The 19589-nt window shown below is 42.3% G+C and overlaps 1 protein-coding gene and 1 long non-coding RNA gene across 3 annotated transcripts in view; one reads left to right on the top strand and one right to left on the bottom strand.

Moving 5' to 3' along the window:
• Positions 1–368: 368 nt before the first annotated feature.
• LOC115247998 (uncharacterized) lies at positions 369–4376 on the top strand. The gene is made up of 4 exons (XR_003887032.1): positions 369–406; positions 487–555; positions 918–1077; positions 3902–4376. It is a non-coding gene; the product is annotated as an uncharacterized lncRNA (long non-coding RNA).
• A 6685-nt stretch (positions 4377–11061) lies between these two features.
• wnt9a (wingless-type MMTV integration site family, member 9A) overlaps positions 11062–19589 on the bottom strand; it is a 17120-nt gene continuing 8592 nt past the window's right edge. For both annotated transcript variants that reach the window (XM_003975333.3, XM_029831058.1), the window contains exons 2-4: positions 16697–16956; positions 16353–16615; positions 11062–14380 (exon numbers count right to left, since the gene is read on the bottom strand). In XM_003975333.3, the coding sequence (XP_003975382.2) occupies positions 13883–14380; positions 16353–16615; positions 16697–16956 (1021 nt within the window). In that variant the 3' untranslated portion in view covers positions 11062–13882. The remainder of the gene's footprint in view (positions 14381–16352; positions 16616–16696; positions 16957–19589) is intronic.

Here is a 19589-nt window from a genome sequence, read left to right as displayed (position 1 = left end):
ACATAACCAAAATCTGCACCATCCCATTTTTGCAAACCATCCTATACTAGACACACTGTGGAAAACACAAGCTCACCATGCTGAGGTGAAGGCTAGCCAGCAGGAAGGTCTCCCAATAGGAGCCTGGTCCTGCTCAAGGTTTCCTCCTGTTAAGAGGTTTCTTCCTTTCCACTTTTGCTCACCTGGGGTTCTGGGTCCCTGTGAAGAGCCTTAACACAATCTTAATTGTAATACATGATGTATATATAAAAATCTACACTTTTCCACCTCTGAAAAAAAAGCTCAATCAATGATGCTCATTTAATGGTGAAAAATGCTCATTTCTGGTTTTTAAATGTTTCCACGAACACATTTTGCCTCTAACAGTTCAACTTGCAGAGGTGCTGCTGCTTCTTACTACCTTCAGGTAAAAAAGCCTTGTAGCAATTCACTTGACATCCCACAGGAATCCTTGAAAAAATAAACCTGCGTGTCTGACCTTTGCAGAGACTCTTGTAGCAACAAGCTCCTCTTACGACTTATATCAGCTTCTATTGAAGAGAAAACAAAGCATCGGTAAGAGTTACCATATAGACCAGAGAGGTCTGAAGGAGACCCGGAAACACTGCTCCTTTGCTGTATTTCTAATTTAATGCAATCATAAAAATGTTTCATTTGCCAGCAAAGATTGAATTCTGCACAATTATAAACACAGTGACACGGGGCAGGATGGTACTGCCAGGGGCGTAACCCATTACAACTGATTTTTTTGATAAATATTTAGGCTCAGCCACATTAAGCTGATTTAGGTACTTTACTCTGCTGGTCTGCTGTGAACACTTGAGTCTAAATCTGCTTAACTTGTACTGTGCCACTCCGCGCGTGTTTAGCATTCTCTGGATTTGGAGTTACGTTATAACATATTTCTCTCTTTTAAGATGCAACTCAGATGCCTGTGAAGCTGTGGACTCGGCTACTGATGACAGTTTCTGGTGTTTTTGACGTCTGGGTGCATGAGAAAGACATCCAATTTCATCTGGGAAACTCTGAGCAGAGCTGCGATAATTGATTTGGGAAGTCCTGACAATTGAGTTATGGGTAAGTATCCAATACCAGGTTATTGTGGCAAGACAGCGGAGATGTTGTGGTGGAGAACTTGGCTAAACTCTCAGGGTGAAGGGTAACGATCCCTGTGGTTGACTGAGAGAAATAATTACTGGAAGATTACAAAAAAAGAAATGATGTGCATTATACAGGGTTGAAACGGAGAAGTTTGTTTTTCCAGGACATGCTTTTCTCTTCTTTTCAGATGGCAGAAATTTTTGTGGGGATTTGTTTTTCTTAAAAAAAAAAAGCAGGGGTTGGATACAGATCTCTGATCCCTCATCATCAAGATGGGCATAAAAATGCTCGTGGAGTGGTGCTGAATATAGGATCCCTAAACTTGTTAACCGACTAAAAAGTTGAAATAGTGAACAAAACACAACCTGTCATGACCCCTGAAAATATGTTCATCTACGACAGCTCCAAAAACCTCATCAAGGACATTCTAATCCATTCTCTGAGCCTTCTGCACACACCTTTATGATACACTTTAACATCAGCCCCACAGATTCCCCAAATGCGAGCACTGCTGAAACCTGTTGGGGTTTTTTTGTTGTTTTTTTTACAACTGAAAAGGTACCCAAAATATTTAGGGTTATATCTGTTAAAAGCCCCTCCTCATTTCCACGCATCGGTGGACAGTCACCCTCTTACCAGCCTCTGACTCACTGAATCACCAGTCTTGGACAAAATTCTTAACTCAGACACCGAAGAGCCAATGACAAGCTGGTCACACAAGTATTATGTTTTATGTTTTCCCCGTTGCTGTCTAATGTTTCACATTGAGGTTGGGACTATCGAGCAAACTAGAGCTCACAAAAGAATGGGCCCATTGATCCCCAGAGGAATAATTTTAGTGGAGGGAGTATTTAGCACAGGCCCAGCAAGAAGGAGCTATTAGTTGCTTCTCCAGCTCTGTGATCCATGACTGGAGAGGCTCAGTGTGAGGAGAGAAAGAGGACCCTGGCCTGGCACTCGTTTCAGGCAGTGTTGCTGAAGTCACATTTCACGCTCGTATAAACACAGCTGATATGTTCTGGTCCACTCTTGTGATATCCCATCCTTTGAAGCATCCTTTTAGTGTATGTTATCTCCTAATACAACAAAAGAGAGATGTTAAGCCTCACCTGGAACTCCAACTGAGGCAAGTTTCCTTTTAATGGCTGGAGCGAATGAATCACACCAGCTTGGGACATAATGAAGAAATAGATAACTTTTAAGAAAGACATCATTAGTGGCATCAAATTATCTGAAAATATCCTTTATTCCCAGTCAAATGCCAATAAAAGCAATGCGCTATCAGAAACCTGGCTACTGACAAAGTGCAGGAAAGGACTGTGTGCTTCTGTGCGCATATACGTCTTCATCTAGTCAGAGCTAGAAATCTCAGACTGGGCCTGAATTCCTTTCTCTCATGAGAAACTAAAGTGGTCCATCATTACCTCCTTCCAAACTCCCCCTTTTCCCATTTCAGCACCAGACTGAGCTAAGATATCAGCTAACACATTATCCTCTTAGCCCTTGAGACTGATAGCCAGCGAGGGCCTCGAGCCAGGAGCAGCCATAACAGGTCAGGGAATAAAACAAGCATCACACGGTAACAGTAAATTTAGCACAGATCAGTTGAGATTTTGCTGAACTGCCGATGCTTTGAGCAGCTTTAATACATTTAAACTGGAGAATTTAATTAAATGTATTTATTGCAGGCGTCCGTTAATATCTATTTGAGAAAATTGGCAAATTGCAATATTAGGTATTGGATGGGATATTGGGTTTTTAATGGCTAAAAGCGGGAAAAGTGTATTTGATACGATACATTTATCATTGCGAATTATTGTTGTTTTAGTAATCAGTCCTGGGGAGATTAGAGGAAATTTATCCCACCCTGTCCCGCGAAGGCCAGACAGTTATTTCAAATCATCGCGTCTGTCAGTAAATATCAGGTGTCTGTCTGTGTTGCCCACCGTAACTGACTTTTTAAAGAATACTTGATTGTGTTTCTTGGCTTGATCTGCACTATGTCAACACAGGAAGCCAAACCCACCAGGTTTTTATGATTAAATGGACAAAGTCACATGGATTTTATTCCAGATTTCTGGTCGAGCCATTTTATACGACTCCAGCAAGCCAAAAACTGAACTTATGAAATTACAGTAATGGCAGTCAGAGAAACATAAGTCCGTAACAACTGGGAGATGGTTTACGAGCAAATTTGACATTCCTCAGGCTCTGTGTTTTTAATCATTTTGGAAGTATTTATGTAATAGCTTCAGCTCATGCGGCTAAAAACATTACTGGGGCTGGCTGCGCTCCAAGATGCACCTGCGCTCTGTCAGCCGGCGAGCGGCCCGAACCTCTCTGCCCGTCTAGACACTCAACACCTGCTGATGTTCATCTGCCTCTGCTGCCAGATAGTTTGCAGTTAACCAGACAGCAATCTTGGTAGTGATAGTTGGTAGTTTGTGTTAAGCAGCTTGTGATTTTGTTGACATTTTTGTTCGTCATGTGCAGGGACTCTACCCACCGACTTCCTGTCTATGTCTTAGTTTCCCGCCACTTTGTTAACGCACCTGAGTTTCATTTGTCCTGATTGGTTGGTGGGTATTTAAGCCAGTCTGCCTTTCAGTCTGTGCCACATTGGGCCTAAAAATGTCTTGTTAGAGCTTTGTGAGTGTGCAGCCTTTGTTTTTTTTATCAAAGAATTTTGAGTTCTGCTTTTGTAGTAATAGGAAAGAGCAGTCGGTATTGCTTAAGACCTGCTTGAGTCAATAAATATTGTAGCCTTACCGCATTGCCTGCTTGTGGGTCTTTCTGACAGGCTTCATTTAGAGGACCTGATATTTCTCATCAAGTGCCTGGATTGAGGCCGCAGGAAGGGGGAGGACGAGAAGGTGGTGGGTAGACCCCCCCCCCTTTGCAAGAACTTCGCTGGGGTATTGTCAACTTCAATGAAACTGAACACCTGCAGTGTTGTTGGATGTGGTTGATGGGCTGGGCCCTCACCAGCCGTACGGTGACGTCGTTACTCCCTCCAGGCCCCCGCTCAGAGTGAAATAGGAGTCAAATTAAACCACAGACTCGTGGTTTAATGGTCTCTAATGTTCAAATACATCTGAACGCAGCATACCTTCTCCCCAAATTGTATCATATATTCACCACCCAAATGTTGCGGCAAGTCAACTGGAACTGTGCAACCAATTTGCAGAAATAGTGACGTAGCAGCCGTTGCCAATAAAATGCTGTTCAGGCTGTTTGTCTGGGCTTTATTTGCAGGTCATGATGTAAAAAAAAAAACACAGAGATTTTAGAACAACAAAAAAGGAAAAGCATGGGGCTCAGCACATAATGAATGTGTGTATTAACTCAAATGCCAGAGGTCATTTTATAGAAAACACACCTGGTTTATAACTATTTGTATTTTTTGGCCAGGCCAGCAGGTGGTAGAGTAATAGCGTGCCGCATCAGCACAATTTGGTTCTTAAAACTAGAGCACAACACGTGCTGAAATTATTCTATTAACCCCACAAAAGTCTAAGTTGTTATGTCTGAGACTCCTCTGTAATTTTTAAACTGTAAATAATCTATGAAATACCCTCTCAGGTCTGTTGTGTAGAATAATACTGCAAATATTCCAATAATTACATTGGTACTGTCTTTCTAGAATGTTCTATTATGCCAAACATAATGTCTTCAGGGTGGAGAGAACAAGCTAAGATACCGCATTCTGGTCAAATTGTTTTGATGATTCCATTGTGGAAAAGCAGAATAAAGCCAGCAGGTCTCTGCCCTGGATGCAGCCAAGGAACTGCGTGTCCAATGACAGCTGCGAGCGCGTGTTGACTAAAGTGAATGTCAGGGAAGGCAGAAGCAACGAGACAGTCATTCAACCTGTCAACGACTTCTCCACAATTCAATAAGTCAAGGTGGACAATTCCTCCGGGGTACAACAGCTCTGTAAATATCTACCTAGCATTGCATGTGCTGCTCTCTCAACCAGGCTGCATAATTGAAAACAGGGAGTTGTTTTTTGGGTTTTTTTTAAAGAGATGCAGTGACACAAGGAATGTTTTTTGCCCTGGATGGTTGATTTTGACAGCCTTGTTCTAACATGCTCCAGGAATCTGTGAATCTGTCTGCAGGTCAACATGTCCCACAATGCACCCATTGTTAGCTTGATTTAAATAAAAGTATTTGTTGCTGTTGTTGCTCACCACGACAGTGGTTATCATGTTTTCTTTGCCTGTATTTTAGTTAAAGCTAGTAGAAGCTCATAAATCCCTACTGCACTTTGAAAAGTCATTTATTTTTTTATTTACTAAAGTTAATCACAAACAGCAGCAGAGGGAGAGCTTTTCGTGTAAATCTATCACAGACACTTGCTTCAATTTTCTCTTCAAATTCCCCTTTTTGTCAAAGAAAAGCAGCGTTTCGACTTTCCCACAATCTCCTCTCAATATAACTGCCGCACTCTGATTGTGACTTAAACCTCTGCTGGACCATGGCCAGTGTGTTAACTCCAGCTAAATCGATGGATTAACAATTTAGTCCCACCGCGCCACATACACACACCACCCACCACCACTAACGTACTAATCTTAGGAAGCTGACCTCAGCCAACAAATGGCCAAATTCACAGAAAACGAAGCGCCATCCCCCACCGTCGACATGGTCCTTCCTTTCTCCCGATCCCCATGAGAGCCCCCATTGATGCAGCCAGCCACACTTGTTGAGATCGTGGTGACAAATCCTCAAGTACCTCTCTGTTAAACGAAACCATACAATCCTTTCACATTCAATTAAGTTGGCGAATTCTTGTGACCACATCAGCAAGGGTGGGAATGGAGCAAAAGCAAAGTTTCCTGCATTTATAGATGGGATTACTATCTCCACAGGCCCTATTCCCACAACAAGTTAGTTCTCGGTGCCTCAGCGGAGGTGCGAGTGAATGGATAAATCACCTTTCCTTTTACCTTACAACTTGAGGATATTTGCATTACACTGGTTTAATTTATGACCAATAGTGCTTGTTTCAGTGCCTCTGTTAGCAGGCAAAGCTGGTTATGACCCATGAGGTCAGCGATACTGTTGAATCCCTGCCACAGCAGGCGATGTGCAGCTGTGCTAGGCCGGGCTCCGGAAGGCCGCTTACACACACCATGTTGTTACAGTCATTCCACATGTTGGACACACTCACGAGTTCTCCTGTGCCAACATGAGCACATTTGAAACGTAGGAGGATGCAGGAGGAAAACCTGTGCCTCTTCCTGTGTTGGCACCATGTTTGAAAGCTTTCCCAGGTAGGCTCACTTCCGAGCCATTCATGACAATAACACATGCAAGAGTCTTTATTTGTTAGTGGGGTTCCTCATGGTTAGTATAGAGCAGGTCATGTGAGGGTGACAAGCTTTCATTAGGGGTCTGCTGTAATTCAATTGTACGCATTTAAAACCAAAAGTGTTTTCACGGAGCACCTGCAAAGGTTATGTATTTACACATGCATTAACATGAACTCCAGGGAGTGGAGAGTGTTTTAGACACAAGAACTGACTTGGCTGGGACATTACAACTGTTTTTGCCCCCCAAAAAACAGTTAAATGCTCAAAAAAAGTAGGATGTGAGGTATTTTATCAAGCACTTCACATCCTACTGTTTAATGCTTATTTATTTACTGCATCCTGCCACCAGAGGGCACTTGAGTCGCCCCAGCAGTGTATCCAGTCTGCGATGCAAATACACACATAATATTAAATACAGGTGTAAACAAACCCAGTGTTTTATGTGCCCCATGTCTCTAAATAATGAGCTCTCTTTCATTCCCAAAGTAAACAACAGGTTTGTCTGATGTCAGCGGGGCCGAGCAAGTCCCTGTCTGATTCTGGGTGTTCGGTGTTTACGCAATGTCTCTTTTTCTGCCATCTCATCTCTGGGTCAGAGGCGCCTGGTCTAACCGCGGTGCCATGTATCCTAATCGCATAAGCACACAGGCTAATCCATAGGACAGCTGGGGAATCTTTATCACACAGTTGAAGCATGAGCTGGACGGCAGCTTGGTGGCCCATCTCTATAAACTCCCTCACTTTCATCAGCCTACCATTGTTAACCCCAACAACAACACCAGCCACGCACACAAGCCGGCACAAATGAGCAGTCACAGGTCAGCGCAGCTGCTGATGGAAACTTCCAGGTCCTCCTGGATTTACAGTTGTACAAATTTCCCTGATGTGTGTGTGTGTATAACATCAGCGTTTCGTGATAAACCAGAGAAATATTTCACACTCGTCTGATACAGAAAACAGGTGGAAAACAGATTTCTTCGCCATTGTAAACGCTTATTTTACTGTGACACTTCACGCGGTGTAGTTATGGTATTGAATAGCTATTCAGTGATCTCTGAAGTACTTACTGTCCACTTAAATTTATGGAGCAGGGAGTATGTGTGTGCAGTATGGGTAATTCGTCAGAACGCTCTCTTATCCACCGTGACACACTGTTCCCTTTCAGTCTCTGCTAGAGCAGTTAGAGCATCCATCCATCTCCTCCATATTCTGAATAATCCAGGAATTCCATAAGGAAGAGAAATGTTTCTAAACCTGTGGCTAAAGGTTCAATTCTCCCGGTGCCAGTACAAGAGCAACAAGCCTGCCAAAAAAGCAAGCGTCTCTACAGGTCTATGTTTATCCCATCCCCCTAGAAACCCAGCCATGGGGTCTCTGGGGCTTTCCCCTCCTCTCCATGGATCTTTGCTAATGAAAGAACCACATGTGTCATAATTATTTATAGAAGAATTTGTTTCTTTGGGTGTTTTTGCAATGTTCATTACATTATTCTTCAGATGGAGAACATCAGCTGAGTCACTTTTATACAGTTTTAGACTTTTTGAGATTGAGATGTGTAGAATGTGGAGATGTCTCTGCCATGTGACATTTTTATGACTGTGAACAAGTGGTGATGAGCCACTTGTCATCATTGTGTACCCTGTCTTGTGTCTCAGAAGTGGTCAGTGAGCTCTCTGGCCTGGTGTAGCAGTGATCTCTACTATGGTGGGTTTGATTTCCAACAGAAAATCCACTGATAATATTTACTGATAGACCATACTTCTATAATTTGTATTTTAAGTTGTAGCATACTGTCTGTGTACATGATTTTCTTCCAGCTACAGATGCGGAGCTCACAAGATTTTCCAAAGCACAGAGTGGAAGCGGTGACAAGTGCCTAACAACAATCAAACAGCTATAAACAGGGCAGGCATTTGGGCAGGATAGAGGAGGGGGACAGGAGGGAACTCTATTTTCCCCAAAAGCTTTGAAAAATATATAAATATGAGCCCTGCGGATCTGCAGGTTGAGTGAGCTAAGGTGTTTACAGTGTCGACCACATTTGCCTCGCACACTCACCGAGCTACACACCTCCGCTCTGGCCCAACTTTGACTTAAAACACCTGGAACATTTTCCTCTAGAGGCATAAGCATTTGCTGAAACATATCTTTTAATTTTGGTAAAATCTTGCTAACGAGTTCGGCAGCACAACAAAAAAAAGCGACTAATACAACTACCCCCCTAAAATGCATTGAGTGTTACTGCAATGCAACAGAATTAAATATTTTTCAATAAATGTCTTGAAACAGTCTTTAAAGTATTTTTTTTAGCAATTTCTTTCCCAGCAGAGCAGCATGATCGTGTAGCCTCAACAAAGACCAGCAAGAGGACACCTGGTTCCTTTGCCATTATTGCTAAAAATAGAAACCTGAGCAGTGGTATTCTGTACGCGTGGTCAGTCCTCTCCTAGGTTTTATAATGATTGTTTAAGCAGATAGAAAAGTGTCAGCAAGAATGAAGGGAACGGTGTAGAAGATAGTGGACATGTCATGTGGTTTAGATACACGGGACCTGAGGAGAAGAGCTGGAGGTGGCAGCGATGAAGGTGTTGAGGTGCTCTTGAGGTAATAAAGAGGTGGTTTGCACGTGTCCAGAATAAGGACAATGGAAATACTGTTAGGAGGACACAGTATGGAACTGTGATGTGGGAGACCTAAGACTTGATAGGTGGATGTAGATGGAGATGATATGAAGTTAGCTGGTGCGAGAGAAGAAGATCTAGAAGACAGGAGATAAAGGAGGATGATTCTCTGCGGTGTCACGTTCAGATGTCCACGGGACGCCAAGCTTGAGCTGTCCTCGGCAAGTAATGATTCAGTGTCCATTGATGAAATTCTGTGGTCATGCAGATAAGCGCAGGTTGCTGCAAAAATAATCAAACACTAAGTATTTCTTGAATTTATCTGGGTTCCACTTTTTTTCCCACTGGAAAGCAAGTTTTGTTATTTCTATATTATTTCCAGAACATCTGCATTAATGGGTCTGCTTTGTTTTGGTTGTTCGTCTGAACGAGAGACGCTGGGATCCCCTTCCTGAAGTCAGCACAATTAGACCGCAATCAACACTCCTCAGCCAATAGCACACTCACATCCTGTGCAGCAAGGTGATGCTGGAATAACAAATCATCTGCCATTTTGAGCGGTCCAAGAATGGTCTTGCTAAACACTCTGTCAGCGTGACAGGACTGCACGAGCAGACCAGGAGGATGAGCGCAAGAAGGGGTGACTAATCACTTGCTTGACTCATATAAAAAAAATTTTAAAAGCTCAGGAGCTACCTTTTTTTCCCCGATATGTGCTTTGGTTGTACCCACTTCCTTCATGGTAACAGCTGTCAAAACATTGTCGGATTACAATGCACCACAGCGCAAGAGCTCATATTAGAGTCTGGAAGAGGGCAGGAAGTTAGGAGGAGCCCAGTGAGCAAGTCGCTTTAAAGCCTCTCATTGCTATGGGACCCGGGGGAGGCATAACTAACACCAAGAGGGTGCTGCAACAGCAGTACTAATTTAGGTACACGTGTCAGGGATATCATGGGCTTTTCTGCTGATGTTTAAGGTATTAAAACTGACTTTGTAATTGTGTTTTGCTTTGGCAACGGTACGTTTAACTCCTATTCACAGCCCCGGATCACAAGTCCATTTTCTGTTGGACTAGTCAAGCTTTGCACTTGTGTGATGAGGCCATGAGATATTCGCCAGGTTGTTGGGAGAGAAAACTCCCTGAAATCTCTGCTCGTGCACCGAGGGCTTAGAGCCTGTTGAAATAATATCAATTTGACGGGGTAATATTCCCCTACCTAATGCTCTTAACCCCAAACAGAAATGTTTATATGCAGCACTGATGAGTTTTGTGGTAACTTTGTTTGACATTGAAGTGAAAACAACATTGACACGGGTACTTTGCGACGTTATGCGGCAGGGGCCTTAATAATAAGTTTACGCTAAATCAATATTAGATGTCACAGCAAATCAAGGGTGATCCTGCAAAAAAAACAACAACTTGAATATCTAAAGGTGTCTGTATCAGGTTTCCAATAAACGAGTTATCAGTTAAGTCACTGACGTAACCACTTCCCACTCATTTCTAACTCCTTCCAGAAAAGTCCCCGTACCACAGAATTGGAATGAACACTTTAAAATATGTATATTTTTATATGTTGTGCCTAATAAAGTTCCAATTCAAATTACTTTAAGTTAAAAGACCCCTTAAAATACTTAATCCAAAGGCTGAAGTTCCAATTAAAATGATTTAACTCCATAAATGCTGTGTGAGTACTGGTAACTAAATCATTCTGTTGCTATTTCCTAGAATTTTCCGTAATCTTCGCTAACTTTTGCCCCTTTTGCCGACAAAGAAAGAACACTTGAGAAATTTTTAAAAATTCATTTATTATTTCAGATTTTTTTTCTGCCTTTGTTATACAAAGATGTTAAATAACTTAAATACATTCTTACCAGTCATTTTTGATCTGTTTATACCTACAAGCTATACACATGAGGTAGAGGAAAATAATTTAGGGTTCCCATAAGACATGAATAAGTGAACACGGACAAAGTCTTGTTGGTGTAGTATTATCATAAAGGGCAACACATGGTATTGTAAGCACAGTTCCAATCCTAACAAAAAGTATGTGTACATATAGAGTACATAAAAAAACATGTTCATACTGATGCAAATACTATAAATATTTATAAAACATTGTATGATGACAACCAACTCTACATTTTCCAAGCAATTATGCAGATGATTACGTTGTATTATATTACTGATTTGTATCTGATCTCTTCTTTGTGCATTCGTTTAAAATAAAAAATAGGTATAGCTGTTAGGATTTTTATTGCCTGGAAAACAATAAATGATGAAATATGAAATTAACTTTGACTCAAGAATGTACTGCCTCTTGAAGCCTCCGCCCCAAAAAGAACACCGGAAACAGTAAAAAATACAGAATATAAAATTGATTTAGACTTTGATGTTATTTACACTAAACACATGCTCATATATTTAAAAATAATTTATCTATTTTTTTTCTACAAAACATCATTTTTGTACATGATCCACTGGAGACTAAACAGTGCAGAGGTTTCGGATTTGAAAATATGGACGATGTCTAAAAACCGACGGGCTGTTCCTCGTCCTCGGGAAAAATGTTTTTGGCTTATTTACAATCTATAAACAAACAAAAATACACTCGGTGTGCATTTGGTATTCCTGAAATGCCTGTGTTGAATCTGTTCAATGGCAGAGAACCTCAATTTTCTTGGGCAGGAGAGAATCTATGTGGAGCACGTACACAAAAACAGTGAAAGCTGTGGGAAGCAGGCATTTACGCTTCAAGTCTCAGCATAGCTATTATGGTTTCCACGAAGCGTGCAAAGTTCTATGTATATGTTTTGACCAGCCTTTATTTGGCTCGACTTCTCATATCAAAATTCTTGGAATACATGTCAGGATATCTAACTCCTGCAAGGCTTGCTTCCTGAAGAGTGATGTTGCGTTCAGGGACTCGTGACTCTTTTATTGACGGACTCGTCACAGCAGCTGTCCTAAATTTCATCTTATTGCCACCAGTATTTGTATTGCTTTTTTAATTCTCTATACTTACATAAAAAATCTGCACTGAAGTGTATGGATAAATAGAGTATCCTGAAATACTTTAAAAGGAATTTTGTTTGCACTTCAGTGTGTGATTGGTGGTATAATTCAAAACTGGGTCCCTCAGTCAGTAGTTAATTCACAACCATCTACAAACAAACCATATTTTATAGAATACACCATAATGTTCTGTGTGTGCTTACGATACAGGGAACTGTCTTTGTTTTAGCGTGTGCACAGTGGCATTGTTCATGAAATTAAACATTTTTCTCATGATGCTAAGAATGTCCTTCCTTTCTTGCTGTTGTTGATGCCCCCCATAGATGGCAAATAAATATCAAACGATAGCCAGCAAAAAAAAAAGTCAGCTCGGCATCAAGTCTGGCCAGTTTCACTCTTTTCTGGTCTCTAATCTTAGCTAGCTTTATGTTAGCTGCACGTTAACATTAACCAGGAAGTCATGACAATGGTGTCAATCATCTAACCCTGGGCAAATAAGTCAACCAGCGTATGTTCCTGACACGTGTTCCTAGAGTGTCAGTAGCTGCACAGCAGGGCAAATGCATGACTGCTTCAAATCCAATGAACCGGCACATGTGTAGAAATCAATTAACTCATGAGATGCAGCTTCACTGAGCAACACTGAAGTGAAATCAGATCACTGTCCGTTGTATTGTCTGTCTTGGCGTCTTCAATATGGCTCACAAATTATGGCAGCAAAGGAGAAAAGAAGGATGAAAAAAAGGGGGGGTACATTAGGACAGTTCTCCACAGTTTTCTTTAGAATGTTTTTAGGATTTAGGATGTAACAGGTTCAACTAAAAGATAATAATAGCAATTACATTTAAGCTACAGGCTGTAGGTCCACAATTTCTGATCTGAATTTGCTGGTCAAGTGAGCATGTAGGAATTATACATTTAATTTAACAAAGCTACTGATATCTGAAGCTTTATTTGTTCTATTCCGCCATCTTCTCTGAACAGATCTAGTGGTTTAAGTCATTCCCTGAACTCTGCTTCGTTCAAGGCTGAGAAAAGCCAAAGCGGACTGGTTTTCTTTTCTGTTTCAATCATTTACTAACATCTCATTATACAAAAAAAAAAAACAACAGATATTTTTCTCCCTGTGAAAGAGAAGTCCCAAAAGATCTATAAATTATGCACAGCAAGGTGGCAGACGTGAGTCTCGTCATCATCATCGCGAATCAAATAGCAAAACAAGCGAGGGCACACAAACAAGACAACATTTGTGTGGTTAGTGGTTTGTTTTAACATCGTTAGATAAGTGGCTTATATAGTATCATTACAAATATAAATGAATTTATGTACATGCGTATTCAAACACACAATGTGTGTGTGTAAATGCAACTGTGTGTGTAGAGTAACTCCTACACCCTGTCTTTTTCTTTTTTTTGTTAATTCTTTTTCGCAGTTTCTGAATACGAATTCCATTGCCATTAAAGTTGTCAGACGCTCTGGTCAAGCTCACAAACAAACATTAAAAAAAAAAAAAAAACACCCACAGATACACAACGTTTAAGCCCGAGAGGCTGTTGGTGCTCCTCTTCTTGTGAAAAGATGTAATTGTAAGAAAATAGAAACTTCTCTCTAAGGCAAAACTGGGATCTAAAAAAAAAAAAGTCTTCAAATCAGCCCAGTTGTTGCAAACTCCAAACATGAGGCATGCTGAAGATCCCACAAACCCAAACCCACACAAATCCCTCAAAGTGCTTATTGCTTTTATATCAGCTTGCGCCTCCTGCAGAACGCTGTTCGGCAGACGCAGCAGCACGAGCAGCTCTCACCCGCTCTGCTGATATGAGGCGTCACCCTTTGCAGGTGTAAACCTCCTCTCTCTGCGTGCACTGCTTGCATTCGACATAGCAGCACCAACGCACCTGGCACTGGCAGGGTCGGGTCACCTCCCTGCTCTGAGTGTTGTGACCTCGCCCACAGCAAATGGCGTCGCAGTTTTTGTCCTTGTAGCACTTACGGGCCGCTGTGCCTGACGAATACTTGCTGGGCCTGCAGAAACTCGGCGAATCCTCTATGTGGAGCAAGTCCATAGTGCGAGGGATCTGGTCATTTAGGCCAGGCAGGGGCTGCAGCTGCTGCTGCTGCTGCGTGCTTCGGCCTGTGGAGATCTCCCCCTCCCCCGTGGCCTCATTAGTGGAGCTTCCCACCTTGATAGACGTCTCGTAACGCTGCTTCAGCTGCTTGCCGATTTCGTGGAATGGCAGGAGCTGCCTCCAGCACGTCTGGACGGTGCACGAGCCCGAGACGCCGTGGCATTTGCAAGTGGTCTCCACTCCGGCCTTGATTACCTGGATCAGAGACAGAAAATGCTCCTGTCATAAACCACAAAAACATTTGCTCGATTAGCTAATGCTCCCAATCAGACGTAGACAAAGCAAGTCCAATAATTTGGTGGGAAATTTGGGAATATCCTGATGAATATTGTGTCTCATCTACAATCAGTAAATATATTTATAGAACTACACCACGCTTTACTAGATGGTGGGTATTGTTATGGATTCCTAATATATATAGATATTCTTTATTAGATAAATATTCAAAACAAGCGATTGATTAATATATTGCTTATAGCTGCTGTACGGATTTCACCAAAGCAAGAATAAATGCATAAACAATGAACTGTAAAGAAAAAAAAATGCAGACGTAACCACAAGACTGTACTTTAACTTGACCTCTGTGCAGTCAGCCAAAGTTCACTCCAGCATTAACCACAATGTCAAGAGCACTGCCTGCACGCAGAAGTCAATGACAATAACACATTGTCTTAGATGGGATTTGGATCGCATCTACAGCTCTTTTCTCAGACTGTGAAACAGTTTGGGGAACAGGAAGTGCACATTCATCACACCAGCAGGTCAAGAAAAATTCTGATAGGTCAGCTTTAAAACATCAGGGGATGCCGAGGCTAGCACATTCCACCGTCATCCTGCATGTGGGAATGCGACCTGAATGAATGTCCTACCGCATGTGCAGATCCCTCCTCTCAAAAAAAGTTTTTAGAAAACGTAAAAAAGGCCAAACAAGGCGGTGAATCTTTTGTCTTTTCAGACATTTGTGTTTGGGAAGCGTGCCTCGACTATAATTCATGATGAAACCAAAATTCAGCAGGCTTCAGAGCCCAGCCTTTCAGATGGCAACAGTCTGCCTGATTTCTGTCCTACTATCAAAATATCTTTGGAGATTAAAAAATACAAACGCATATTTACAGAATGATGCCTATTTTACAGTTAAAAGTAACAGGACTGTTAAGATGACACCTGTTACTGTTGCATATCCACTGCATAAGTTGTCACATCACTGTCTGCATACATAAAATCACCGTTTTCTGTCTTTCCTTCATTGAACTGATTTATTTGAACAATTACACAACGGACCTTTCCGACTCAAAATACACACAGAGCCCATTCACGCAGTTTCCATAATAAGTGTGTCCTGCTTGGCTGATGTATGCATTATAACTCAAAATCACGCCAGTATTTTCCTTTCAAATTGTTGAAATTATTGCTTTAATAAATGGCAATTAATGGGAAATTGCTGTGCAATGAGCTTTTATTATTTCTGTGCAAGTGAACTCCCTAAATAGTTTCAGTTCATTAAACGGCACATCAATAATCTTCTGAACCAACCGAAATTAAGTCATACATTCAGACAAGTCCCTCGCTAATAAAATGCAGTTGCTGTCAAAAGCCACAGTAAAGCTTAAGTCATCAGTGAAGGAGTGAGTGGAAAACCAAATGAGACCTTAAAAAGGGCGTCCACAAGAAACAGATTAAAGCAAAAATGCTCAAAAAGGACACAGCGGGACTGACTTTTGCTGGGGTCATGCTCCAAAAAGCACCTCCCTTTTCCCATAATGCAAATCAAAGGCATTTTTCGGAATGGGTAATTCTTCCACTCCGTTGCACAACTCTGTTTGCGACACAGGCTTTTCCAAATATCACTGCCTGCATTGATTGACTTAATTGGAGGGGGATTACTCTACACTAAAACAGCTGTTTTAGTAAACAGAAACCTGTGTATTCTCACGCATGAGCTGAGCGCTGACAACTTGAGCATCGTTTTAGTCCTCTGATGACCTACTTAATCTGGTTTTCTGTTCTGGTACAGAGGTTCTGGAAGAATTAATCCCTTTAGTCAGTCAATGCCTCTCGATGGTTAATGACACTCTTAATAAATTAATATCCACATAAAACAGGATAGCCTGGTGCTGTAACACCAACCAGAGACAAAAGTCGTCATCCTCCCAACCAACACACTAACCTTCATGCCCACATTTGTGTTGTGCGTGTCCACGCGTGCGCGCAGGTCTTTGTTGGAGCGTTTGCCCAGGAAGTCCTTAACAAACTTGTTGGCGTATTTGAGGTTGTCTCCGCAGCCTCCCCACTGCCACGCCTTACGGTTCTCCAGGTCTGGAGCCTCGTCGCAGGTGCAGCGTTCCATTCGTCCAGCGCTGCAAGCCTTGGCCAACGCGTGAGTCAGGCCCGCTGAGGAGATGGCATACAAGAACGCCGTCTCTTTAAATCCTGGAATAGCACATTTGGAGTGTGAGGTCATGAGCCATTTTCGGTCTTTCCTGAGCAACGTGAAACAAACAAACCTCATACCTCTCTTTAATATGTTGGTTCGGTGGCGCCCCTCTAAGGTGCAGTTCCACCTCTCGAAGCGGAATTGATATTGGCATTCTAAGGCGCTCATGGTGATGGCCTCTCTCAGGGTCTCTGCCACGCCCGGGTCTCGTCTGCACATCCTGCGCTGCTTCTTTTCCAGTTTGAGCCGGTCACACAGCTTGTAGTGGGCCCTGCCCACGTTCTCCTCTGGTAGAGAGTTCAATGGCAGGATCGACAACGGTTCATTACCTGTCAACCTGCAGGGAAAGACCACAGATACACTCGGTTAACACAAATCTAGATAAGGACTCCAATAAAGCGCAGGATGTTGACCTTCCTGGATAAACAGTAAAACTAGGAGAAAGCACACAGCTGCTGGCATGTATGCACTTAAATTTGGTTAATCAATTCAGCAGTTCAGTGGTTAATGTTCAGGGGGATTCAACATTTGCTAGAGAGTGAGATCAACATTCTTCCTTCACAGCTATTCTGTCCCTGCAGTATACTTGACCAGAACAAGTCGTACTTCATCATTTTAGTAGCAACAGTAATATTTGCGAAGCACTCAGCTGCCTTGAGGACATATTTTAGGCAACAGCCTGCAGCAAACGTAAAAGTCACGGCATGCATCTGAAATGGTAGTCAGCTTACTACTAGGTTTAGTATTGACTTTATGTCCTCGGGCAAAGCACGTGATGGATATTCATATTGAAGAGATTTAGGCCTGCTCACACAGCAGGATTTACACTCGCTATACAGTTCTAAAAAACAAAAGTCCAGTATTCACGCTCCTAAGGCTGCAATCCGTCTGCAACATAACAAGCACCAGTATACGCTCCAAACATGCTATGGAGAACATGTGGGGACCTTGCACTCCTTTGTCAGTTTATTTAAGGGAGGCGTAAATAAAACACACAAAGCTGCCACATAGCTGGCAAAACCAGCGACCAGTGTTCTGAGGTCGCGATGGGGAACGCAGACCGTTGCTTACATAAACACGCACAGGGGACCCGGCTGTCCGCCTATGACTATTATGGCTGGTCTGGCGCTGCAGGTGGTTATTATGTGCATTTTCTTGCCACCTTTATGCTCTTTAACTGACTGTGCAGAAGGAATGGATTCACAGAGCTCCCACTCTCACAAGCAGAGAAGCTTTAGATCATTCTGATAGCTTGTGGAAAAACCATCGACTTAAAAACTTGGGCTGAGCATTAATGGCCAAAATATTCATCAGTTAAGACTGCATGTATACAGTGACACAGCCATCTGTCACTTATTGTGATTTTTATACATATGGGTTGCACTATGAGTTTAATTTTGAAGAATAAGATAGACTAAAAATGTGCTTGGACTGAGCCAAGCAGTACGACGGAGATCGCTCTGCAAAGAAGTATTTTTGTAAGAGGATAAGAGATCTCCATCAGACATATTTCTGAGCACATTTGTGCGTCTCCAAGATGATTCTGTCACCGCTCGTGTTACCTTGAGCCCCTTGCATAAGGTCAGAGAAGTTCTCCAGCAAGAGATTTGTTTTATTAAGTCCAATAACTGACTGACACGTTTCCCCTCGAGCCCAGAATTTCATACCGGTGGACTTAATATTCCACACATGCAACGCGATAGTCCATGCGAAGAGGCCTGCTTGAAAATCCGAGCAGTCAAATCAAAAAGGAGGGCCCGGGATTTTCTTTCAGATTGGGTCAGATGGTTTCCTTGTTAAAAAGCGTGTTTGCCTTTCTTTGGCTTTGTCTGACAGCTATGAATTTTCAAATGGAAACCTGGCAAGCTGTGTCTTGACAGAGATTGCTCCCCCAGCACACTTAGGGAGTGAAGAAAAAAAAAAAAGGATGGTTTGGGGCATGCAGAGTAAGACATGCACAGTGCACGAGAACCTCATCGCTCCCTGTGAATAACATTTTCCTCTGATTTGTTTCACGCTTAGTTAAAGCGAACTCTGCTCCCAATGCCAAGGAAACATTTCCAAAGTGCCAAATCAAACAGCTCCAGCTGACCTACTCTGCTACATGTGACTGACAACCGTCTCGCGTTTCTGCGGCAAACAAGCGGACACAGATGCAATGATAAAGTGCTTTGATTTAAAAATCCAGATAACATTTGGCTTCACACTACGCCAGGAAGCCGTGAGCGTGCATCGGTGCAGTTTTAATCAATACTGGCCGTAAGCTAGCAAAGAAATCCAGGCAACAAACAACGGCGCTAACTCGACGTGCACATTCCTAAGAGAGACGTGCGAAGTCACAGTATCGATGTCAAATCTCCCAAAAGCTTAGATGCTTGCAAAAACATGAGACCATTAGTGTGACAGGCCTCAACCGCGTGTGTGTGTGTGCGTGTGTGTATGTGTGAGTGACGTACGCCTGTCTGACACAAAGAGACGGTCTGAGCTGAGCTGGAGGGTGTCCAACGATGACATGACACTGAGCTCGGTGCTACTGTCTCTGCAGTGCTTCTTTTTTCTTGGTTTAAATCACACAAAAGCACACTTAAAGCTCCTCACAAAGACAGTCTGTGGGCTTGTGCAGAGCTGAGGGGGAAGAGATGCTTCAAGACGAAACAAGCTGTTCACGCCTGCGAACTCGCCGGACCCAAACTGAACAGAAGTCATAGATTCCATTTCATTTGTTCCGTCTTTGCGTAAACTTTGTTTTTCCAATTATTACAAGTTTACAAGCAGAGTTGCTGTCAATCATGTTTGAATTCAATTTGCTCAAGGATAATATTTTCACTGGATGCGTTCCCGGGGCCTCTTGCTGCCACATGAAAGGTGTCAACATTCCAATGTCGTGATCAATAAAAGAAAAATGCAAAAAGAGCCTAAAAGAGACTTTTATTGCATTCGTTTTGTCCATTTTGAGCAACTGTTTTCATC

The sequence above is a fragment of the Takifugu rubripes genome, chromosome 22, assembly GCF_901000725.2.
Source record: "Takifugu rubripes chromosome 22, fTakRub1.2, whole genome shotgun sequence".
Classification (NCBI taxonomy): Eukaryota; Metazoa; Chordata; class Actinopteri; order Tetraodontiformes; family Tetraodontidae; genus Takifugu; species Takifugu rubripes.
The sequence above is the reverse complement of the archived record's forward strand: the minus strand, read 5'-3'. Positions and strand labels throughout refer to the sequence as shown.